Genomic DNA, 18,466 nt, shown 5'->3' with positions numbered 1-18,466 from the left:
TAGATTAGCCACTTGTGCTAGTGTCCAATTCCTCCTGTATATTCGGATTTTAGGTTTCTTTTTTTGCTGTCAAATTCACTGGAGGATTTTTCTTTTGTTTTTGTTTTTTGAGATGGAGTTTTGCTCTTGTCATCCATGCTGGAGTGCAATGGTGCAATCTCGGCTCACTGCAGCCTCCGCCTCCTGGGTTCGAGCAATTCTCCTGCCTCAGCCTCCTGAATAACTGGGACTACAGATGTGTGCCACCACATCCAGCTAATTTTTGTATACTGGAGGATTTTAAGAGAAAAGTGGAAGCTATCGCAGACTAAATGGTATCCTGTGTTGCTTCATTATGCCTTGAATAGTCAAGCTGAAAGTTTCCTGATATAATCAACCTTTCAAGTTCCCAGTTAAAAATGCAATTTAAAAAAATCATGATGCTTTAAAAAGACAGACTAAAGTGGCACTGCCATGAGTTTTAAAGTATTTGCTATTTCTTCATGTTTATGTGCATGCATTTAAAAAATGTGAACATTGAAAACTTATTTGCATCCAAATCTCCATGTAAAACTGAAGCTCCACAAAGACATGCCATTTTTATCCCATGACTTCATACTTTTGTCTTTTCCCTCAGGGAATGCACAGGGCAGCATCAAAGATCATTCACAGTGAGCTCCTTCCTGACTTCACAATTCCCTTGCTTTCCTTCCCTGACTCTTCCCTTCATAGATGTTGCACCACTCTTTCAATGTTTTCCTCACATGGCCTTTAAACAATACTTTCTCTTGCATATACAATCAGCTCTTCTTATCCAGGGTTTCCACATCCATAGATTCAACCAACCATGGATGAAAAATATTCAGAAAATCTGACGTGAGAGATATCTGGCTGCGACATCTGTCACCCCATTGACTGCCCGGGCTGATTTGGCTGATCTGGCTCACTAGGCAAGTGTACCCTTCCTCCCTCACTGTTCCATGCACGTCTCTCCTGAAGGTGCACATTTGGTTGAAAGTGAGAGGTGACAATGTGCTAGCAGCCCTCACTCTCAGCACCTCCTCGGCCTCGTAGTCCACTCTGGTGGCACTTGAGGAGTCCTTGAGCCCTGCTACTGCACTGTAGGAGCCCCTCTCTGGGCTGGCCCAGGCTGGAGCCAGCTCCCTCTACTTGTGGGCAGGTGTGGAGGGAGACGCACGGGTGGGAACCGGGGCTGTGAGTGGTGCTCACAGGCCAGCACAAGTTCCTGCAGGCACTTTCCTGCCGGCACCGGCGCAGGCTTGGTGGGCCCCACACTCAGAGTGGCCAGCTGCTGCCGCCTGGCCCAGGGCAGTGAGGGGCTTAGCACCTGGGCCAGCAGCTGCGGAGGTTGCACCAGGTCCCCCAGCACTGCTGGCACCCATGCTCAAATTCTCGCTGGGCCTCAGCCGCCAGCCTGCGGGGCAGGGCTTCTGACCTGCAGCCTGCCATGCCCGAACCTCCCCCACAGTGGGCTCCCGCAAGCATCCCTCCCCAAGGAGCACTGCCCCCTGCTTAGCGGTGCTCGGTCTCATCAACTGCCCAGGGACTGAGGGGTGCAGGCCCCGCTAGGGACTTGTGGGCAGCTCCACCTGCAGCCCCAGTGCAGAATCCACTAGGTGAAGCCAGCTGGGCCCCCCAGTCTGGTGGGGACTTGGGGAACTTTTATGTCTAGCTAAGGGATCATAAATGCACCAATCAGCACTCTGTCTAGCTCAGGGTTTGTAAATACACCAATCAGCACTCTGTCAAAATGGACCAATCAGCAATTTGTAAAATGGCCCAATGAGCAGGATGTGGGTGGGGCCAGGTAAGGGAATAAAAGGAGGCTGCCCCAGACAGGCAGCAGCAACCTGCTGGGGTCCCCTTCCACACTGTGGAAAGTTTGTTCTTTTGCTCTTTGCAATAAATCTTGTTGCTGCTCACTCTTTGGGTCCACGCTGCCGTTAAGAGCTGTAACACTCACCGCAAAGGTCTGCAGCTTCACTTGTGTCAGTGAAACCATGAACCCACCGGGAAGAATGAACAGCTCCAGACACGCTGCCTTTAAGAACTATAACACTCACCGCGAGGGTCCGAGGCATCATTCTTGAAGTCAGCGAGACCAAGAACCCACCAATTCCGGACATAAAAGGACGACCATCCCCGACAGAGGACCAGCCTTCAGTCAAGGGTATAAGAGTAGCTGCACTCCCCTGCTAGAACCTCCAAAGAAGCTCTCAAAAATATTCAGAAAAAGAAAGTAAAAAAACAAGGATAAAATAAAATTATTGGGGCCATCAGAGCCTAAACCATGATGGCCATCAACTTCTCCACCCACAGTTCAAATGCCTGTGGCATTACAACCTCAAATACAGGTTAGACAAGTACAACCCCCCCAAAAAAATCAAGCAAAAAACAAGAATAAAATAAAGAAACAAGAAAGAAATAAAAGCAAGAATAAAATAAAATAATAGGAGAATAAAAAATAATAAAAATGTAAAAAAAATACAGTGTAAAAACTATTCATATAGCATTTATCTTGCATTAGGTATTATAAGTAATCTAGAGATGATTTAACATATATGGGAGAATTGTGCAGGTTATATGAAAATACTATACTATATTTTAGAAAGGGACTTGGGTGTCCAAGGATTTTGATATCTGTGGGGGTCCTGAAACCAACCTCTCACAGATACTGAGGGGCCATTGCATTGTTATCTCTGCCTGGAACTCCATCCCTCCCTCTTCTCTCCTGGCAAACTCATACTTCTAAACCTTTCAAAGATCAAAAACTGGGCTGGGCATGGTCGCTCGTGCCTGTAATCCCAGCACTTTGGGAGGCCGAGGTGGGCAGATCACGAGGTCAGGGGATCGAGACTATCCTGGTTAACACAGTGAAACCCTGTCTCCACTAAAAATACAAAAAATTAGCTGATGTGGTGGCATGCACCTGTAGTCCTAGCTTCTTGGGAGACTGAGGTAGGAGAATGGCGTGAACCTGGGAGGTGGAGGTTGCAGTGAGCCGAGATTGTGTCACTGTACTCCAGCCTGGGTGACAAAGTGAGACTCCATCTCAAAAAAGAAAAAGAAAAAATATCTAAAACTCCATAAAGTTTTCTCTGAACCTGGGCTCCTGTATACCTCCATAATGTATATTTTAATGTATCTGCTCACAGACTTGCCTTCCTACTAGGCGTCCTATTCATTTTCTATCACAAGAATCTAACACAGTGATTTCCATGTACTAGATGCTCACTAAATTTTAGTTAAATGATTCACAAAATACTGTATTTGTCCTTTGTCTTTAATGATGGATCATTTTGACAATATAGATTATTTAAAATGCCTATTAATCACTTAAACTCAGAAAGTTGGAGACTAATAAAGACCAAGTAAATTGAGTGAGTGACAGATTCTATTACAAGCATATGCCTAAGAAGCCAGGATCATAAGGAATTGATTAAAGCCTCACTGTATTGGTTTTGATACTGGGTTATCAAACATCATTGATCTCTGTCTCTTAGAGACATTTATTCATAGGACAAATTTTCATTTTTTGAAAGTTGTAGATATATTTCTAACAAAGCATAAAGAAAAGAAATAAAATTATCCTTCCTGTGCTTGTAAGCCTATAAACAATAAGTGATTCTGAATTCCAAAGCATACTGGCAGAAGGTTGGGGGTTTTGTTTTCAGTAGAAGAACATCACAGCAAGAAGAGTAATGTATTGGCTTTTACTCTCAACATATCTAACATGAAAGTATAATTTATGGCTGCTTCCAACTTACTTTATCATGACATGGAATGAAAATTCTTCTATTTAATAACTCAATGCAGTGGCTGCAGTCATGCTCAGTACAATTCCTAACAGGTCTTCTCATTGTTACTTCAAATGATTTCTCAATTTCCCAGCTCTCAATAAATAATCCTATGTCTTCCATATTTGTAATAATTGTGCCATTTTGCATCCTTAGATCATCATCTGGATCTTCATTGCAAACTCCTTGAAAGAATATGTGACAATTAGAAAAAAATAAAACTTAAACCAGTGTAGACAGCACAACTAAATCAGCTAAATAATAGATTTTAAATGACCGAATGATTTACTGTATGAGGTGCCAAGTTTATATATCCTTGAACTCTTACATTGAAAGAACTTTTTAAATTATGTTCTGATTTTTTGATAAAATAGTGTAGAACTAACTGCCATAACCCAATAAGAAAGATATCAAAAGCCTAGAAGTCAAGATACATGAAGAGATCAGAGAAGATTAAGAAAGAAGACATTCATTCTGCTCCTACTCTTCCATTACTACCACCATCTTCTAACTTAGTAACTAGTTTTTGAGTTTGGCAAGGTACTTCCTACAGTAATGGATATTTGGTGATCGGTTCCCAGGCTTCCGCTTCCCTGTGAAAACTCTGCCTGAAAATATTAAATATTTTTCTTTCAGGAGCTATCACTGCTCCATCACCTAGTGCAGGACATCATTCCAGGTGACAGAAAGGTAATCTTCACTCCCTTGCATTAGCAACTGTTCCAGGTAATCCAGGCATAAACCAGCAAGCATGTAGTAGTCACCTAGGCACATAAATTTATTCAAATAGGGAAAACTTTGATCAAGTTCAAGACTTGAACTGGGAATTCTAGGACACAGGCAATTTTCCTTCCTTGGGATAACATGACCTGTTGATAGCTGTAATACCTTGACCTGCTGCAGCTTCTATCTTCCTTGAGAAAAGCCAAATTGTGGATGAGCTTACTCTTCATCAAATGCAGTGCAGAGCCAGGAAAGTAATGAGATCAGATCTATAATCATACCTTACCTGAATCCCATCCTACTTTAAGACATAATTTTTCTTAATTCCCAAGACTCTGGGCTATAAAATATATGAATAAAAATTTTCTTCAAACATCAAATCTTAATCCCCAAGTGAAGCGGTGGCCTGCCCCTCCACACCTGCGGGCATTTCTCGTTAGGTGGAATGAGAGGCTTGAGAAAAGAAATGAGACACAGAGACAAAGTATAGAGAAAGAAAAAGTGGGCCCTGGGGACTGGTGCTCAACATACAGAGGACCCACGCTGACACTGGTCTCTGAGTTCCCTCAGTATTTATTGATCATTATCTTTACCATCTTAGAAAAAAGGAATGGCAGGATAATAGGATCATCGTAGGGAGAAAGTCAGCAGTAAGACATATGAATAAAGATCTCTGTGACATAAGTTTAAGGAAAAGTGCTGTGCCTTGATATGCATATGTAAACATCTCCATAAACCTTTTTAGTGCATAAAGAGCAGCATCGTGCTAGCAAGTCCCACCTTTTGCCCTAAGGCGGTTTTCTCCTTTCTCAGTAAACAGAACATACAATCGGGTTTTACACCGGGATGTTCCATTGCCCAAGGATGGGCAGGAGACAGATGCTTTTCTCTATCTCAACTGCCAAGAGGCCTTCTTTCCTCTTACACTAGTCCTCCTCAGCACAGACCCTTCACAGGTGTCAGGCTGGGGGACGATCAGGTCTTTCCCTTCCCACGAGGCCATATTTCAGACTATCACATGGGGAGAAACCTTGGACAATACTTAGCTTTCCTAGGCAGAGGTCCCTGCGACCTTTGGCAGTGTACGTGTCCCTGGGTACTTGAGATTAAGAGAATAGTGATGACTTTTAACAAGCATGCTGCCTTCAGGCACTTGTTTAACAAAGCACACCCTGCACAGCCCCAAATCCATTAAATCTTGAGTCACCACAGCACATGTCTCTTGCAAGGACAGGGTTGGGGGTAGGGTTACAGATTAACAGCATCTCAAATACAGAACAAAATGGGAGTCTCTTATGTCTACTTCTTTCTATATAGACACAGTAACAGTCCAATCTCTCTTTTCCCCACACCCAAGGAGATATATCAGGATGAATAAAGGTTGCAAGGCTTCACTTCTGTAAATACACAGGGTACTACATGCAATTAAACATTTTAAAAACTTAAGTGAACTACATTGTAAAGCAGCTACTATTTTTTAAGTCTAAACTTTTCTAGAGAAAGGCAATTGCAAGTAAAAATATGTTTTCACTGCAACTTCAGTCACCACTCCAGACTTCATAGTGCTGTGTAGATGTCAATAGAAGCCTCTCATTCCAGTGTTCAGACTCTGTTTGGACAACAGTCTTACTCACCAGAAGCTTTTCAGCCAGCACCCAGCCTAGTGATCCTGACAGCACCCAGATTTCCCTTTAATTAAGCATACTTCTCTCATTGTGGAGGTCAAGGAATTTAGGGAATGAGCCCTGGTTAGCAAAAAGGTGATCCTAGCCCTCTCTCTGCAGCACTTAGTTAAGAATTCAGCTAGCAGAGTGTCTGTCTACATGAAAGCAAGAGCTAATAGTAGAGAAGAATAAAAAACATAAATATCAAACTGAAATAATACCCTTCAACAATGATAAGTTATAGGAGAAAACATACATTTTCAGTCTCGGTTATTACTCAGTAATAACTACTGATTTAGTACATATATATATATATATATATACTAAATTAAGTATATACTCAATAATGCTTATTTCCAAATAATAACCTTGAGTCACCATAGAAATTTATGCTATGTTTAGCATGCTGTAAACAAGTGAGGAACTAAGAAAACCATTTTAGCAAAAATTTCCAATAAATGTTTACATTTTAAAACAGGAAATGTGGATATTTTGTGTAATTTGTTGAGGGCAAGGACTTAGCCACTCATTTTTGAGTTGTCAGCATCAAGCGTAATGTCAGATACACAGAAGATGATCCATAAACTATTGCTTAATTAATATTTACTGAGATTAAAAATAGATATATTTGTACTAAACCAACATTTATTGACTGTGTGTATTTATGTGTTGTGTTTACGTTAACTTTCACATGTAATCCAAGCAATCTTGAAAATAGACATTACTGTCCCCTTTTAAAGATGAGGAAACTGACATTCTCTTAAGAGCACAAAGCTGTAAAGATAATAACCTGTGTTCAATTTTCTAGCAGACACCAGAGCCAGTACTCTTTTTATTTCATTATGTACCTACAGATATTTCTAATTTGTTTCCTTTGACTTAAAACTCTTTATATATCTGCATAATATATTACAATATTAAACCTAGATGTAATGGTATATCTAAGCATTGCATTTCATGATAAAACTAGGACAAATATTCTGAACATTGTGTTCTTTCAAGATGACTTAAATGAATTTTCTCTGATTTCAAACTTTTTAAAAAATTAAGAGGAAATGAAGATACACAAGCCTTTAAACTTTCTACGCCTCATTTGTATCACTTATAAATTGAAATAACACTATTATCTACTTACTAGATCTTAAAATTAAGTGAATTAAAATATGCAAAATAATGTCTGATGCTTCATTAATGCCTAATAAAGACGAGCTAGTGGAAACACAAACAGCATCACAGTAACAGCAGTAAGCATATATTTTCATAAAATACCTAAATTGAAGTGTTATTTCCTGCTCCCTAGCACATTTATGGAATAATCATTGCTTCCTTCAGTATTTACATGGGAACTGAAAGTTAGTATCACATCTCAAATCTGAAAAATGGGGCAACAGGGCCCAAAATGGTATAGCGTGAATAGAAAAAAATAATAATAATAACAGACAAAAATCAAGATTTGAAGGGCAGCACTCACCACAAAGTCCTTCTGTGTAGGATGACAAGTTAAATCGGAGGCCAAAATGAATGTCTATGATTCCTGTAAGATGAGTCCACTTTATGATTAGTCCAGCTGGAGTAGTAATTACATACATTGAACCAGAATCGTCTATGGACAGTTCCTGACTTGAAAATGGCAAAGGCACAACAATGGAATCCACTTCTACCTAAATAACATAAATACAACTGTTAAGAAATGTTTACTTAAATATACAAATTAAGAGAATACAGATTATTCCTTTATTCTGATTTAATGTAAACTGTTTTTTAATTTAAAAAAAAAGTATTTCTTACTGCTGCCACAACTTCTCAGAACTTTTAAGTTCTTTTATTGTTCCTTTGCTGTGTTTTGCTCTAGTCAATATTTGTTCTAATGTCATTGCCTTTCATTTTTCCTCACAATTTAACTGTTTTATGTTATGTATGCTTTTATGTCTGTTTCCTTCAATTTGTGTTTATATTAATAACACCATCCTTCTAATATGAATTTAAGATAATAATGTTATTTTCTGGACATTTTTCTTAATCTGGATTCTTTCCTTGATCTGCTAAAACATTGTTTGCTTAGCTGCAATGTTCATAACAATCACCTGTCAGGCTTGTTAAAGATCAAGATTCCCAGTGATTCAACTTTCCAGGTTTGCATTGGATTATAGACTGTATTTTTAGCATGTACTAAATAAGTATAGACAGTCTATACAGGTATTTGGTGATACTAATGTAGGCAATCCAATGATTATACTTTGAAAAATAGTGCTTTAAATAATGGCAATGACATGAAGCCATGAGCTGTAACTAGCAGCAAATTTCTCAAAGCTATGCCTCACCAACCATTCAATTTCTCATTTTTATATCTTGTTCATACTGTTGTCCTTGAGCTGAAACATACTTTCTCTTTCTCTCCTTTCTTTCTACTTGTTCTTTAAGATTTATCTTAAGTGTGACCTCCTCCAAAAAAGACCTGTTCGACCCGCCTATAAACTATAAAACATTAAGTTACTCTTCTTTTTATTTCTATGATATCTTGGTCATAATTCTCTCACTGTACCTCCTCTTGCTTTCTAATTAGCAGATAATTACATTATGCAAATCATGCAAAAGTATATGTTACTTGAGATCAAGACCTATGTGGTTTTATCATGTTAAACTCTCACTAAGTGATTTTCAAAAATAACTCATCATTAGCTGAATACAGTGCCTGACCAGTGAATGACCAGTGATGAGTTCATCTGGGGTCAAAAATAAGTCCTTCCACCCAAATGCTACAAATAATGACACTGACCAGTTTGTGTTTACTTCTCACCCACTTCCTGTAAGTATATCAACCTCATCAAACTCAAAGGTATACGCAAATGCTATCATTTTAAAAAAGTACCTTATTTATATATTTTGTTTTACTTAATTAAACCTTTTAAATATCTTCTTACATTTTTAGGCTCATTTTAATATTATTTTCAGTCTAGAATCTATGGACCTATGCTAACAGGTTGAATTATTTCCAGAAAGTGCATAGTACCTCAGCCATATTAAGAAAAATCTTTACACATTTTTTTTCATATTTTAGAGAGAATAACTTAGAACTGAGTGAAACACTGAGTTCATAACTCACTCCTGTTTGGCAAATATATGGGATAAGAGTTTTTCCTGTAAAACCAAAAAGCTCCTTTCATTTTTTATAATGCATTGCTTTTTTATAATGTATTGTGCTTCTTCAATTTATTTCAAAAAAGTTAAATATTTTTTTCATATTTTTTCTTATTTTAGCTATCTTATTTTTACCAGAAACTTAATTATGTCAATACTTCAAATCCACTCCTTCCATCTGTTCTTAATGGTCTTTATTCTGGTGTTCTTGGCTACTATACTTTTCAACATTATCATCCCTTTCCTTCATATCTTTTCCACTCTGTCTGATTTGAAACGTGATATTAACTCTGACACAAAGAGGACTGGCCAATCACATTATCTCATCGGTCGCTAGTGTATTTAACATGGTTCCTGCAGTTACCCTCACAGGGGAAAATATTTGCAATAATTGGCACATTATTGAGAGAAAAAATAATATTAAGAAACACATTTTATATTGCCCATGAAATGATTAGTATATATAATAACAATTAAATTCCATTGATATGCTTAATTTTCCCTCTTATTGGAAATAACTGTTTATATAATTTATTTTCCTCTAATGTGATAAAAACTTTTAACTTCGTGTTCTTACCTTTCTTGCTAACCGATTGACAATTATTTTATGTATGGATGTTGTCACATTTAACTTCTTAAAACAAAGTCCAGAGATTCTTCCAGAGGGAGCCTTAATTTGAAAAAAATTAAAACTTTATGGAGTTAAACATAATTGTAGTGACAAACAGAATGAATGTACTAAACACTTTGCAAATACTCACTAGCTTTTTTAAGGATTTTCCATTCTGGAAAAAAATAAAGAAAATACTTTTAAATGCATTATTTGACTTTTTAAAGCATTATTTGGATTAATATTATATGCTTCTAAAAAGATTGATATGAAAAGTTTTCAGAAATGTTTCTGAAACATTATCAGAAGACCGATCTCAGTATCTCAGTGAGTTCCTGAGGTCCCTCCTCCTATGAGAATTCTTGATGTTGTAATAGACATCAGCTGTAGATTTATAACAAAATGACTGCAAAAATGAATTATGACCCACCTGATTCATGGAACATTTTTCAATATGAGCAACTATAATTTCACCAGGAATTCTTACTAAGATATAAGAAGCCATGCTATATAATGCTGCATTGTTTCCATCAAATGTAATAATGCTCAGTTCTGACAACATGGAACACCGACCTACAAAAATGGTGGAAAGCGGATTTAGTCTACTAACTATCTGCATTTTTAGTAATAATTGTTCTTTTTAAAAAATCTGTTACATTAGCCTTGTTATGTCTGACAACATATATACTATATATATACTATACTGTTATATACTCTGAGCCAAAATCGTAAATCAAATAAACAAAACTCAAAAACAATAACTTTGGCTCGATGAGGTGAAAGGTTCAAAAAAGTAACACTCTCTCCAGATTGGAAAAAGAAAAAAAAAGATCATCACTTAAGAAATGCAAACTTACAAGGACATTCCCACTCAGGGCAGCAGATATCACTGTTCACTTGAACTGGCCTTCCTCGGAAACCACAGTCAGGCATTTTCACCTCCTTTGGGCAATTAAGAGACCAGTTGTATAACTGCCATTCCATATTAAGGCATATGTATTGGCTACAATTATAAACAGGATCAAATTGCTGAGGCTGTTAATAAAAAAAGATGGGAGGGATTGCATTGGGAGTTATACATGATATAAATGACGAATTGATGGGTGCTGACGAGTTGATGGGTGCAGCACACCAACATGGCACAAGTATACGTATGTAACAAACCTGCACGTTATGCACATGTACCCTAGAACTTAAAGTGTAATAAAAAAAAAAAATTTAAAAAAACTAAAAAAGATTAGGGTTTTTTTTCCATTCTCAATTAACGTTTTTAATTGATTTTTAAATTTCACATTACTATTGCCCATGTGTGCATTTATTAAATATAAAAACTTTTGAAAGATAAAGAATTAAAATTTCACTACAACTTCTTATTGATGTACCCTTTCTATAATATTCAATATGTATTTAATTTAAGCCTTATCTTAATATTGATTGGGTATTAGATTACCCATATATTTGAACATCTGAAGAAAACAATGTTCTCCTAAATTCCCTAGATTAGTTTTTTTGCAAGCAAATTTATAAAATGACAGGTGACCTTTCATATTGTGTTGTGTAAAGCTAGCATATGAATATAACTTCCATTAATGTCAACTTAAAAATCACAACTTAATACTATCTAAATATTTCATTAAAAATTTATATATAACATCAGTTTGACAGCACCTAGACTGTATAATCATAAATTAATTTTATATGTAACTCAAAATGTCTAGGTAAACAAATAAATAAATAAGTGGTAGGTGTTTCAAAGTTTATAAATCACATTCCATTTAAATTATGGTAATAATTACAGCAATGCTAAACTAGACATTTTCTAATTAACCCATTTCATTCTCATAACCCTCTAAGGTAGATACTATTATTTCATATTTATTTTATAGATGAGTAAACAGTGTGGGGGTTAAAGTTAATTTGCCCAAGGTCCCACAGATAGAAGATAGTAGAGACAGCATCTCAGTCCAGGCATTGTTACTCAGGAATCTGTACTCTTGACCAATACTCTACTGCATGTCTGGGGATTTCAGAATAAAAATTAACAACTATTTACCACCTATTACATACCATACACTAATAAAGTATCTTTTTGTATTTGCTTCTCCCTAAATCTTTTGGATCAGTTTCTATCATTCCAATATAATATATGATTTTAAAAATAAGGTTAAAAGAAATTACTAATTTTCTAAATAATAAGACTCTTAAGTGAGCACTTCAAAATTTAGGAGTCCAATTTTCCAAAATTTTCTGTGTGAAAGTTGTATCACTTATCAGGTATTGACTTTGCTTTCCATTTAGCCAGAAAAATGAAAGCAATTACAAGAAAACTATAGCCCTTTCAGACATCTAAACCACCCAAAGGATTTTAGACATACCACTCTACTGAAACTCTTTTTAACAAGATCACCAACAACTCACCTTGCTAAATCCAAAGATCAGTTCTCAGACCTCATCTCAGACCTATTAATACATTCAGTATAGCTTATTACTCCACCTTCCTTATAATATTTTTTTCCTTAGATTTCAGATCACCTGCAGCCTCCTACATTTTCTCCTATTTCTCTGGTTAACATTATTTGCATGTCTGTCATCTTCTCTCAACCTATGAAAGTTGCAGTGGCCCTTTTCACTTCTCTATCTGTACTCCCTTTATTATCTCACCCAGTCTCATACCATTTATCTGATGAGAATTCCCAAAATTTTTTCTTAGCATGACCTATGTATATTCCATGTATGTCCGTCAAATCTGTATGACCATAGCTTTTTGCTGTCTGGGAGGAATCTCAAGCTTCACATGGCAAAAGTAAACTCATGATTATACCCACTCCAGACATTCACTCCCCATGATTTCTCCATCCTGGTTGACACCAGCCCTTTAGTTGCTGAAAGCAAAAATTTTAGAATTTTTGTGGCTTCCCTTTTACTCACACTTCACATCTAATCTTTCGGTAAGGTCTGTGGCCTCTACCTTCAAAATATATCCAGGATCCAGGTACTTCTCACCATCTTCACTGCTATCACCTGAACCAGGCCATCATCATCTCTGGCCTAAATTCCTACAATAGCCTCCTAACCAGTTATATTGTCTCCTTACACCTTACCCACAATACACCAGTCAAAATGATCTTGAAACTACTCAGATGGTGTAATTCCTTGACTCAAAAATATACAGCACCTTCCCAAGTCATTTAGAACAGAAGCCACAGTCTTTACAATACAAGGTCTAACATAATCTACTTTATTGTTTACTATTTTATTCCTTTATTACTTACTTGTCTCCTTGTCATTCTTTTAATACAGTAGGTACATTCTTGCCTCAAGGCCTTTGCACTTGCTGGTCCCTCTACCTGGAACTTTGTTGCCCCAGTCCTCTACATGGGTTCACTCTCTCAAATTTGCACATCGTTTGCTTAGAGGTTGCCTTATCAGTGAAGATTTTCCAACCATCTTATTAAAAATAGTATTATTTTTCTCCTGACCAGCACCCCTGACTGACATTTTATATAACTTCATTTATTTTGCTTATGGGCTATCTCAGAAATTCCAATAGAATGTAAACTCTGGAAAGGCAGAAATGTTTGCCTACTTTTATATTTTTTCCGTAGGATCCGAATAGTGCCTGGCCAGAAATGGTGCCAAATAAATATTGGTTGAATAAATAATTAGTTTATCAGAGCAAATGGTATATTTGAAATAAGATCTCTGCCCAAGTCTTAGGAGAGAAAAGTACTAGTTCTAGGAGCCAATGACTTTTACCTTTTCTGCTTACCAGTGTATGTTTAACATCTTGCACAGTGACTGACATTGAGTAGATGCTTAATAAATATTTTATGAATGCCTGATTCACAGATAAATCCATACTAGATGACTCTTTATTAAGGAATAACACTTAAGACTTAAGATCTTATTTCAATTTTGTTTTTCTTAGTGTGACTAGAAGCTAATTAATAAGAAATATCAGTTACAATTGTTCCAATGAAATATATATTTCTTATTATCTTTTAGCAAGGATAGACTAGAGAACATACCAAAAAAAGTTTAGTAGCATTTGGACATTGACACAGTAATTTGAGTGGATGATATATGGAAATGACAAAGAGCTGGAAGATACTGCCCAGTCATACCTCACATTCCAAGCCTGTAGTTGGTGTTAGCATATCAAACACAGTGATTTCTGATGGAGTAATCATTTCCATAACTGTCAGAAATGAAAAGGTAATCCTCATTAGTGGAATGTATTTATCTTGTATGGAATTGATATGTGACAGAAACTGTACTAAGAAATTTTATATAGATTATTTCACGTATTCCTTCCTAGAATCCTGTGGTGTTGGTAATAATAGTGTCGACATTTTACAGATGAACAAACTAAGCTGTAGAGAAGTAAGGCTGTTAAGTGGTAGAGACAGAATTTGAACTTGGAAATGAAATCTGATTTCAGAAATTTGGCTTTTAATCACCATTCTATAAACCCCTTGACTTTCTTTCTTTTTTTTTCTTTTTTTTTTTTTTTTTTTTTTTTTTTTTTTTTTTTTTTTTGAGACAGAGTTTCGCTCTGTCGCCCAGGCTGGAGTGCAGTGGCGAGATCTCAGCTCACTGCAAGCTCTGCCTCCTGGGTTCATGTCATTCTCCTACCTCAGTCTCCCAAGTAGCTGGGACTACAGGTGCCTGCCACCACGCCTGGCTAATTTTTTGTATTTTTAGTAGAGACGAGGTTTCCCCGTGTTAGCCAGGATGGCCTCCTCTCGATCTCCTGACCTCATGATCCGCCTGCCTGGGCCTCCCAAAGTGCTGGGATTACAGGCGTGAGCCACCGTGCCCGGCCTACCTTCACTTTCTTAACGGTGTCAACACAATTGTGTGAACGGGTAAAAAAAATATTAATATTATCACTAACCATTCCTCAGGAGTTGAAAATTTTGTTACATTTTGAAAATAAGTAATGAGGCTGACCCCTTGATTTTGGTGAACCTTGAGAATGTGTTCCTTGCGAGCAGAATAAATGCTGATGTGGACCATGCGGAGACTCTAGTTGGTGGGTGTGGTTTAGGGGTGACCCATGAAAACGGGAGATGTGATTGGTAAACACATCTGTGAGGCGCCTTCTAAAGGCGCCAATATCAGAGTTATCTCTAAAATATTCCGTCCGAAAGATTACAGAAGAGCCACAACGAATAGCTGAAACTATTCCCGGCCATAATTGCAGTGCCCAGAGTTGATAGTGTTTAAAAACAACCTCATTAGTTTCCTATTGCTGCTGTAATAAATTACCACAAATTTAGTGGCTTAAGACACCACCAGTGTATTAGCCGTTTTGGAGCTCAATGTAGCCATTTCACAATGCACACATATTTCAAAACAACATGTACACAATAAACATATACAATTTTTCTTTGTCAATTTTTAAAATTAATTAATTAATTTTTAAACAAAATAAGTCCTAAAATCAAGCTATCAGTAGGACTGCATTCCTTCTGGAGGCTCTAAGGGAGACTCTGTTTCCTGGTCTCTTGCAGCTTCTATGAACTACCTGGACTTGGCTCATGGTCCCTTCCTTTAACTTCAAAACGACAGCACAAAATCTTCAAATCAATCTCTCTCTCTCTCTTCCCCTTCTTCCTTCCCTTCCTTTCACTTTATTTCCTCTGATTCTGTTGTCACATCACCTTCCCTGACTCCAACTCTCTTGCCTCTCTCTTATAAGGACATTTGTGATTACATTGGCGCCTCATGAATATTCCAGGATAATTTCCCCATCTCATGATCCAGGCATAAGCCAGTCAGCACCTTAATTTAGTCACATGTATGGCCATATAAGGTCATATATTCAAAAATTCCGGGGACTAAATAGAGTGACATCTTTGGAGGGCCATTATTCAGCATACCATAATGACATTTTAAAAACTTTTAATATTCCAGACCAGGCGCGGTGGGTCTCGCCTGTAATCCCAGAGCTTTGGGAGGCCAAGGTGAGCAGATCATTTGAGGCCAGGAGTTCAAGGCCAGCCTGGCCAATATGGCGAAACCCTGTCTCTGTTAAAAATACAAAACTTAGCCGGGCATGGTGGTGCATGCCTGTAGTTCCAGCTACTTGGGAGGATGAGGCAGGAAAATCACTTGAACTTGGGAGGTGGAGGTTGTAGTGAGCCCAGATCATGCCACTACACTCCAGCCTGAGTGACAGAGCAAGACTCCATCTCAAAAAATAAATAAATAAATAAATTATAATGACTGGGAAGTTCAGTGGTCCTAACAGTGAAGGAGTTCACTGTTATCTAAAATCATCAAAGGCTTACAAACATTATCTGGGTATGGATTTACAATAGCCAAGCTGTCTTGATAACTATAGCTTTGTGGTATGTCTTGAAACTGGAAGTATGAGTCCTCCAAATTAGTTGTTTTTCAAGACTATTTTGGCTTTTCTAAGTTCCTTACACTTCCATATGAATTTAGGGTTAACTTACCAATTTCTGCAAAGAAGTAGCTGGGATTTTGATAGGGATTGTATTGTGTCTATAAATACAATTTGGGAGTATTGCTATCTTAACAACTCTACCAATCCATGAATATGGAATTTCTTCAGCTTCTTAATTCTATCAACGTTTTATAGCTTTTATTGTACAAGTTTACACATTTTTTGCTACATACATTCTAAACATTTTATTATTTTTTGATACTACTATAAATAAAATTGCTTTCTTGATTTCATTTTCAGATTGTGCATGGCTAGTATATAGAAATACAATTGATTTTTGTGTATTGCTCTTGTATTCTGCAACCTTGCTGAACTCATACGATATTGCTAATAGGTTTGAGTAGATCCCTTAGAATAACCTAAGAGCGTGACATCTGCAAATAGACGTAGAAATAGCTTTATTTTTCTTATTTTTGAGGGTAATGAAATATAGTTTGTATTCTCTGCATATAGATTGTGGTGGTTTAAATCATTTTACACATTTGAGATCTATGTTGAATATTAATTTGGGGACTATAAGAGAGTCCAAAGTAAAGAGCAATACTTAGAATAATTAACAGTCTATGCCCCAGATATTAAAACATGCAATCTTATTTCATAGACTTATCCCCTTATAAACTGAATGATCTAGGTGAAGTACCTCCACCTTCTCCCACAGCATGCTCTAAATTATACTAAATTCACTGATGCCTAAAATTTCACAAGAGTATAGTAATTCCTCATCTCTACAAGGGTAACACCTCTCTCATAGGGCTCTTTTCAAGATTAAATGTATGCCAAATGCTTAATCCAATACCTGGCATATAATTACTACTCAAATGGTAGCTAACCAGAGAAGCAGTGGTACTAGCGATGGTTACAGTGAGGCTATTAATATGTTTTTAAAAATCCAGTTTCTTATCATGAGTCCTTTGTGACCTGCCCCCGATAATCTCTTCCACTCTATCTTTCAACACAATTCCCCTCAAACTGCACATTCAAGATACACTGGACCTGCTTAAGATTCCTTCATGTGACATATTCTCTCTCGCTTCCAGACTTTGCACATGCCGTCCTTCTAATAGGAACATATTTCCCCCTTCTCTTAGCCTACCCAATTCCTATCTTCAGTTAACCTCTGACACCACACCTCCAAAATAAATATGATGGCCCTCCTGTGGGCTGCTTGTATTTACCCCTGTTATAAGATTGCAATAGCCTCTGGTCTATCAGCAGTTTTAGGGTAGGAGCTGTGACTTGTTTATCATACCTCCTCACTGAGGGCCAGGACAGTGCCAGGTAGAATTGGTGTTCAATTAAAGCTTGTCAAATAAATTGAAAGAATAAATATCTGAACTTGACCTACATTATAATACCTTGAGGAATAATGCCTTACGTTTGTCAAGCCTCGCTGAGTGGATTTATTAAATCCTTCCCTGAGGCAAGTTTCACAGTGCGGGAGGAAAGCAAGGTTACGAACCCAGAATGCCTCCTCCAGAGCCTGAGACAGAACGCAAACATGGAAATGGATGCAGTAAAGAAAACCCTGATTTGTGTCTATGTTTCTTTAGAGCCAATTTAATCACTGTGAAAATCTAGGTGGGATTTAATAAAACCTAAGAGTAGAATTTAGGTTTTTACATATGAGGGAAGTCAAGGAATCTACACAAACTGAAAAAAATGAGGTGGATCAAATGTAGAAACCATTCAGAAAATGAGGCATGCAGCCCAATGTGGTGTGACTCATTCCTGTAATCCCAGCACTTGGGGGGCTCAAGCAGAAGAATCCTTTGAGGCCAGAAGTTCTAGAAAACATGGCTTGCTGAGCCAATGGATAAGCTTAATGAAGCAAAAGTGACTGCTGGGTTTCCTAGCCCATAGAATAGTATTAACAATAGCAGCTGTGATAAGTGTGCCAACACTTAAATTACATAGTGCTACTTTTGTTGTCTAAAATTGTAACAATACCTGTAAACATGGGCACAGTTGGCTTAGCTGGTGGCATTAATGTTGGTTCTGTGGGAATCACAGGTATACCTACAAAGAAACAAAGATGCTATTTTTAAAACTGTATTTGCTT

The 18,466-nt window shown here is 37.3% G+C and overlaps 1 protein-coding gene across 2 annotated transcripts in view; it reads right to left on the bottom strand.

The window, feature by feature from the left end:
- The window catches only part of OTOGL (otogelin like), a 171,127-nt gene that overhangs the window by 33,050 nt on the left and 119,611 nt on the right, over positions 1-18,466 (bottom strand). For both annotated transcript variants that reach the window (XM_010383676.2, XM_030939363.1), the window contains 8 exons: positions 18,355-18,423; positions 14,057-14,130; positions 10,790-10,967; positions 10,363-10,505; positions 10,084-10,107; positions 9,900-9,992; positions 7,656-7,845; positions 3,768-3,982 (listed from right to left, as the gene is read on the bottom strand). In XM_010383676.2, coding sequence (XP_010381978.2) covers positions 3,768-3,982; positions 7,656-7,845; positions 9,900-9,992; positions 10,084-10,107; positions 10,363-10,505; positions 10,790-10,967; positions 14,057-14,130; positions 18,355-18,423 — 986 coding nt within the window. The remainder of the gene's footprint in view (positions 1-3,767; positions 3,983-7,655; positions 7,846-9,899; positions 9,993-10,083; positions 10,108-10,362; positions 10,506-10,789; positions 10,968-14,056; positions 14,131-18,354; positions 18,424-18,466) is intronic.

Source organism: Rhinopithecus roxellana, chromosome 10, assembly GCF_007565055.1.
Source record: "Rhinopithecus roxellana isolate Shanxi Qingling chromosome 10, ASM756505v1, whole genome shotgun sequence".
NCBI lineage: Eukaryota > Metazoa > Chordata > Mammalia > Primates > Cercopithecidae > Rhinopithecus > Rhinopithecus roxellana.
The sequence above is the reverse complement of the archived record's forward strand: the minus strand, read 5'-3'. Positions and strand labels throughout refer to the sequence as shown.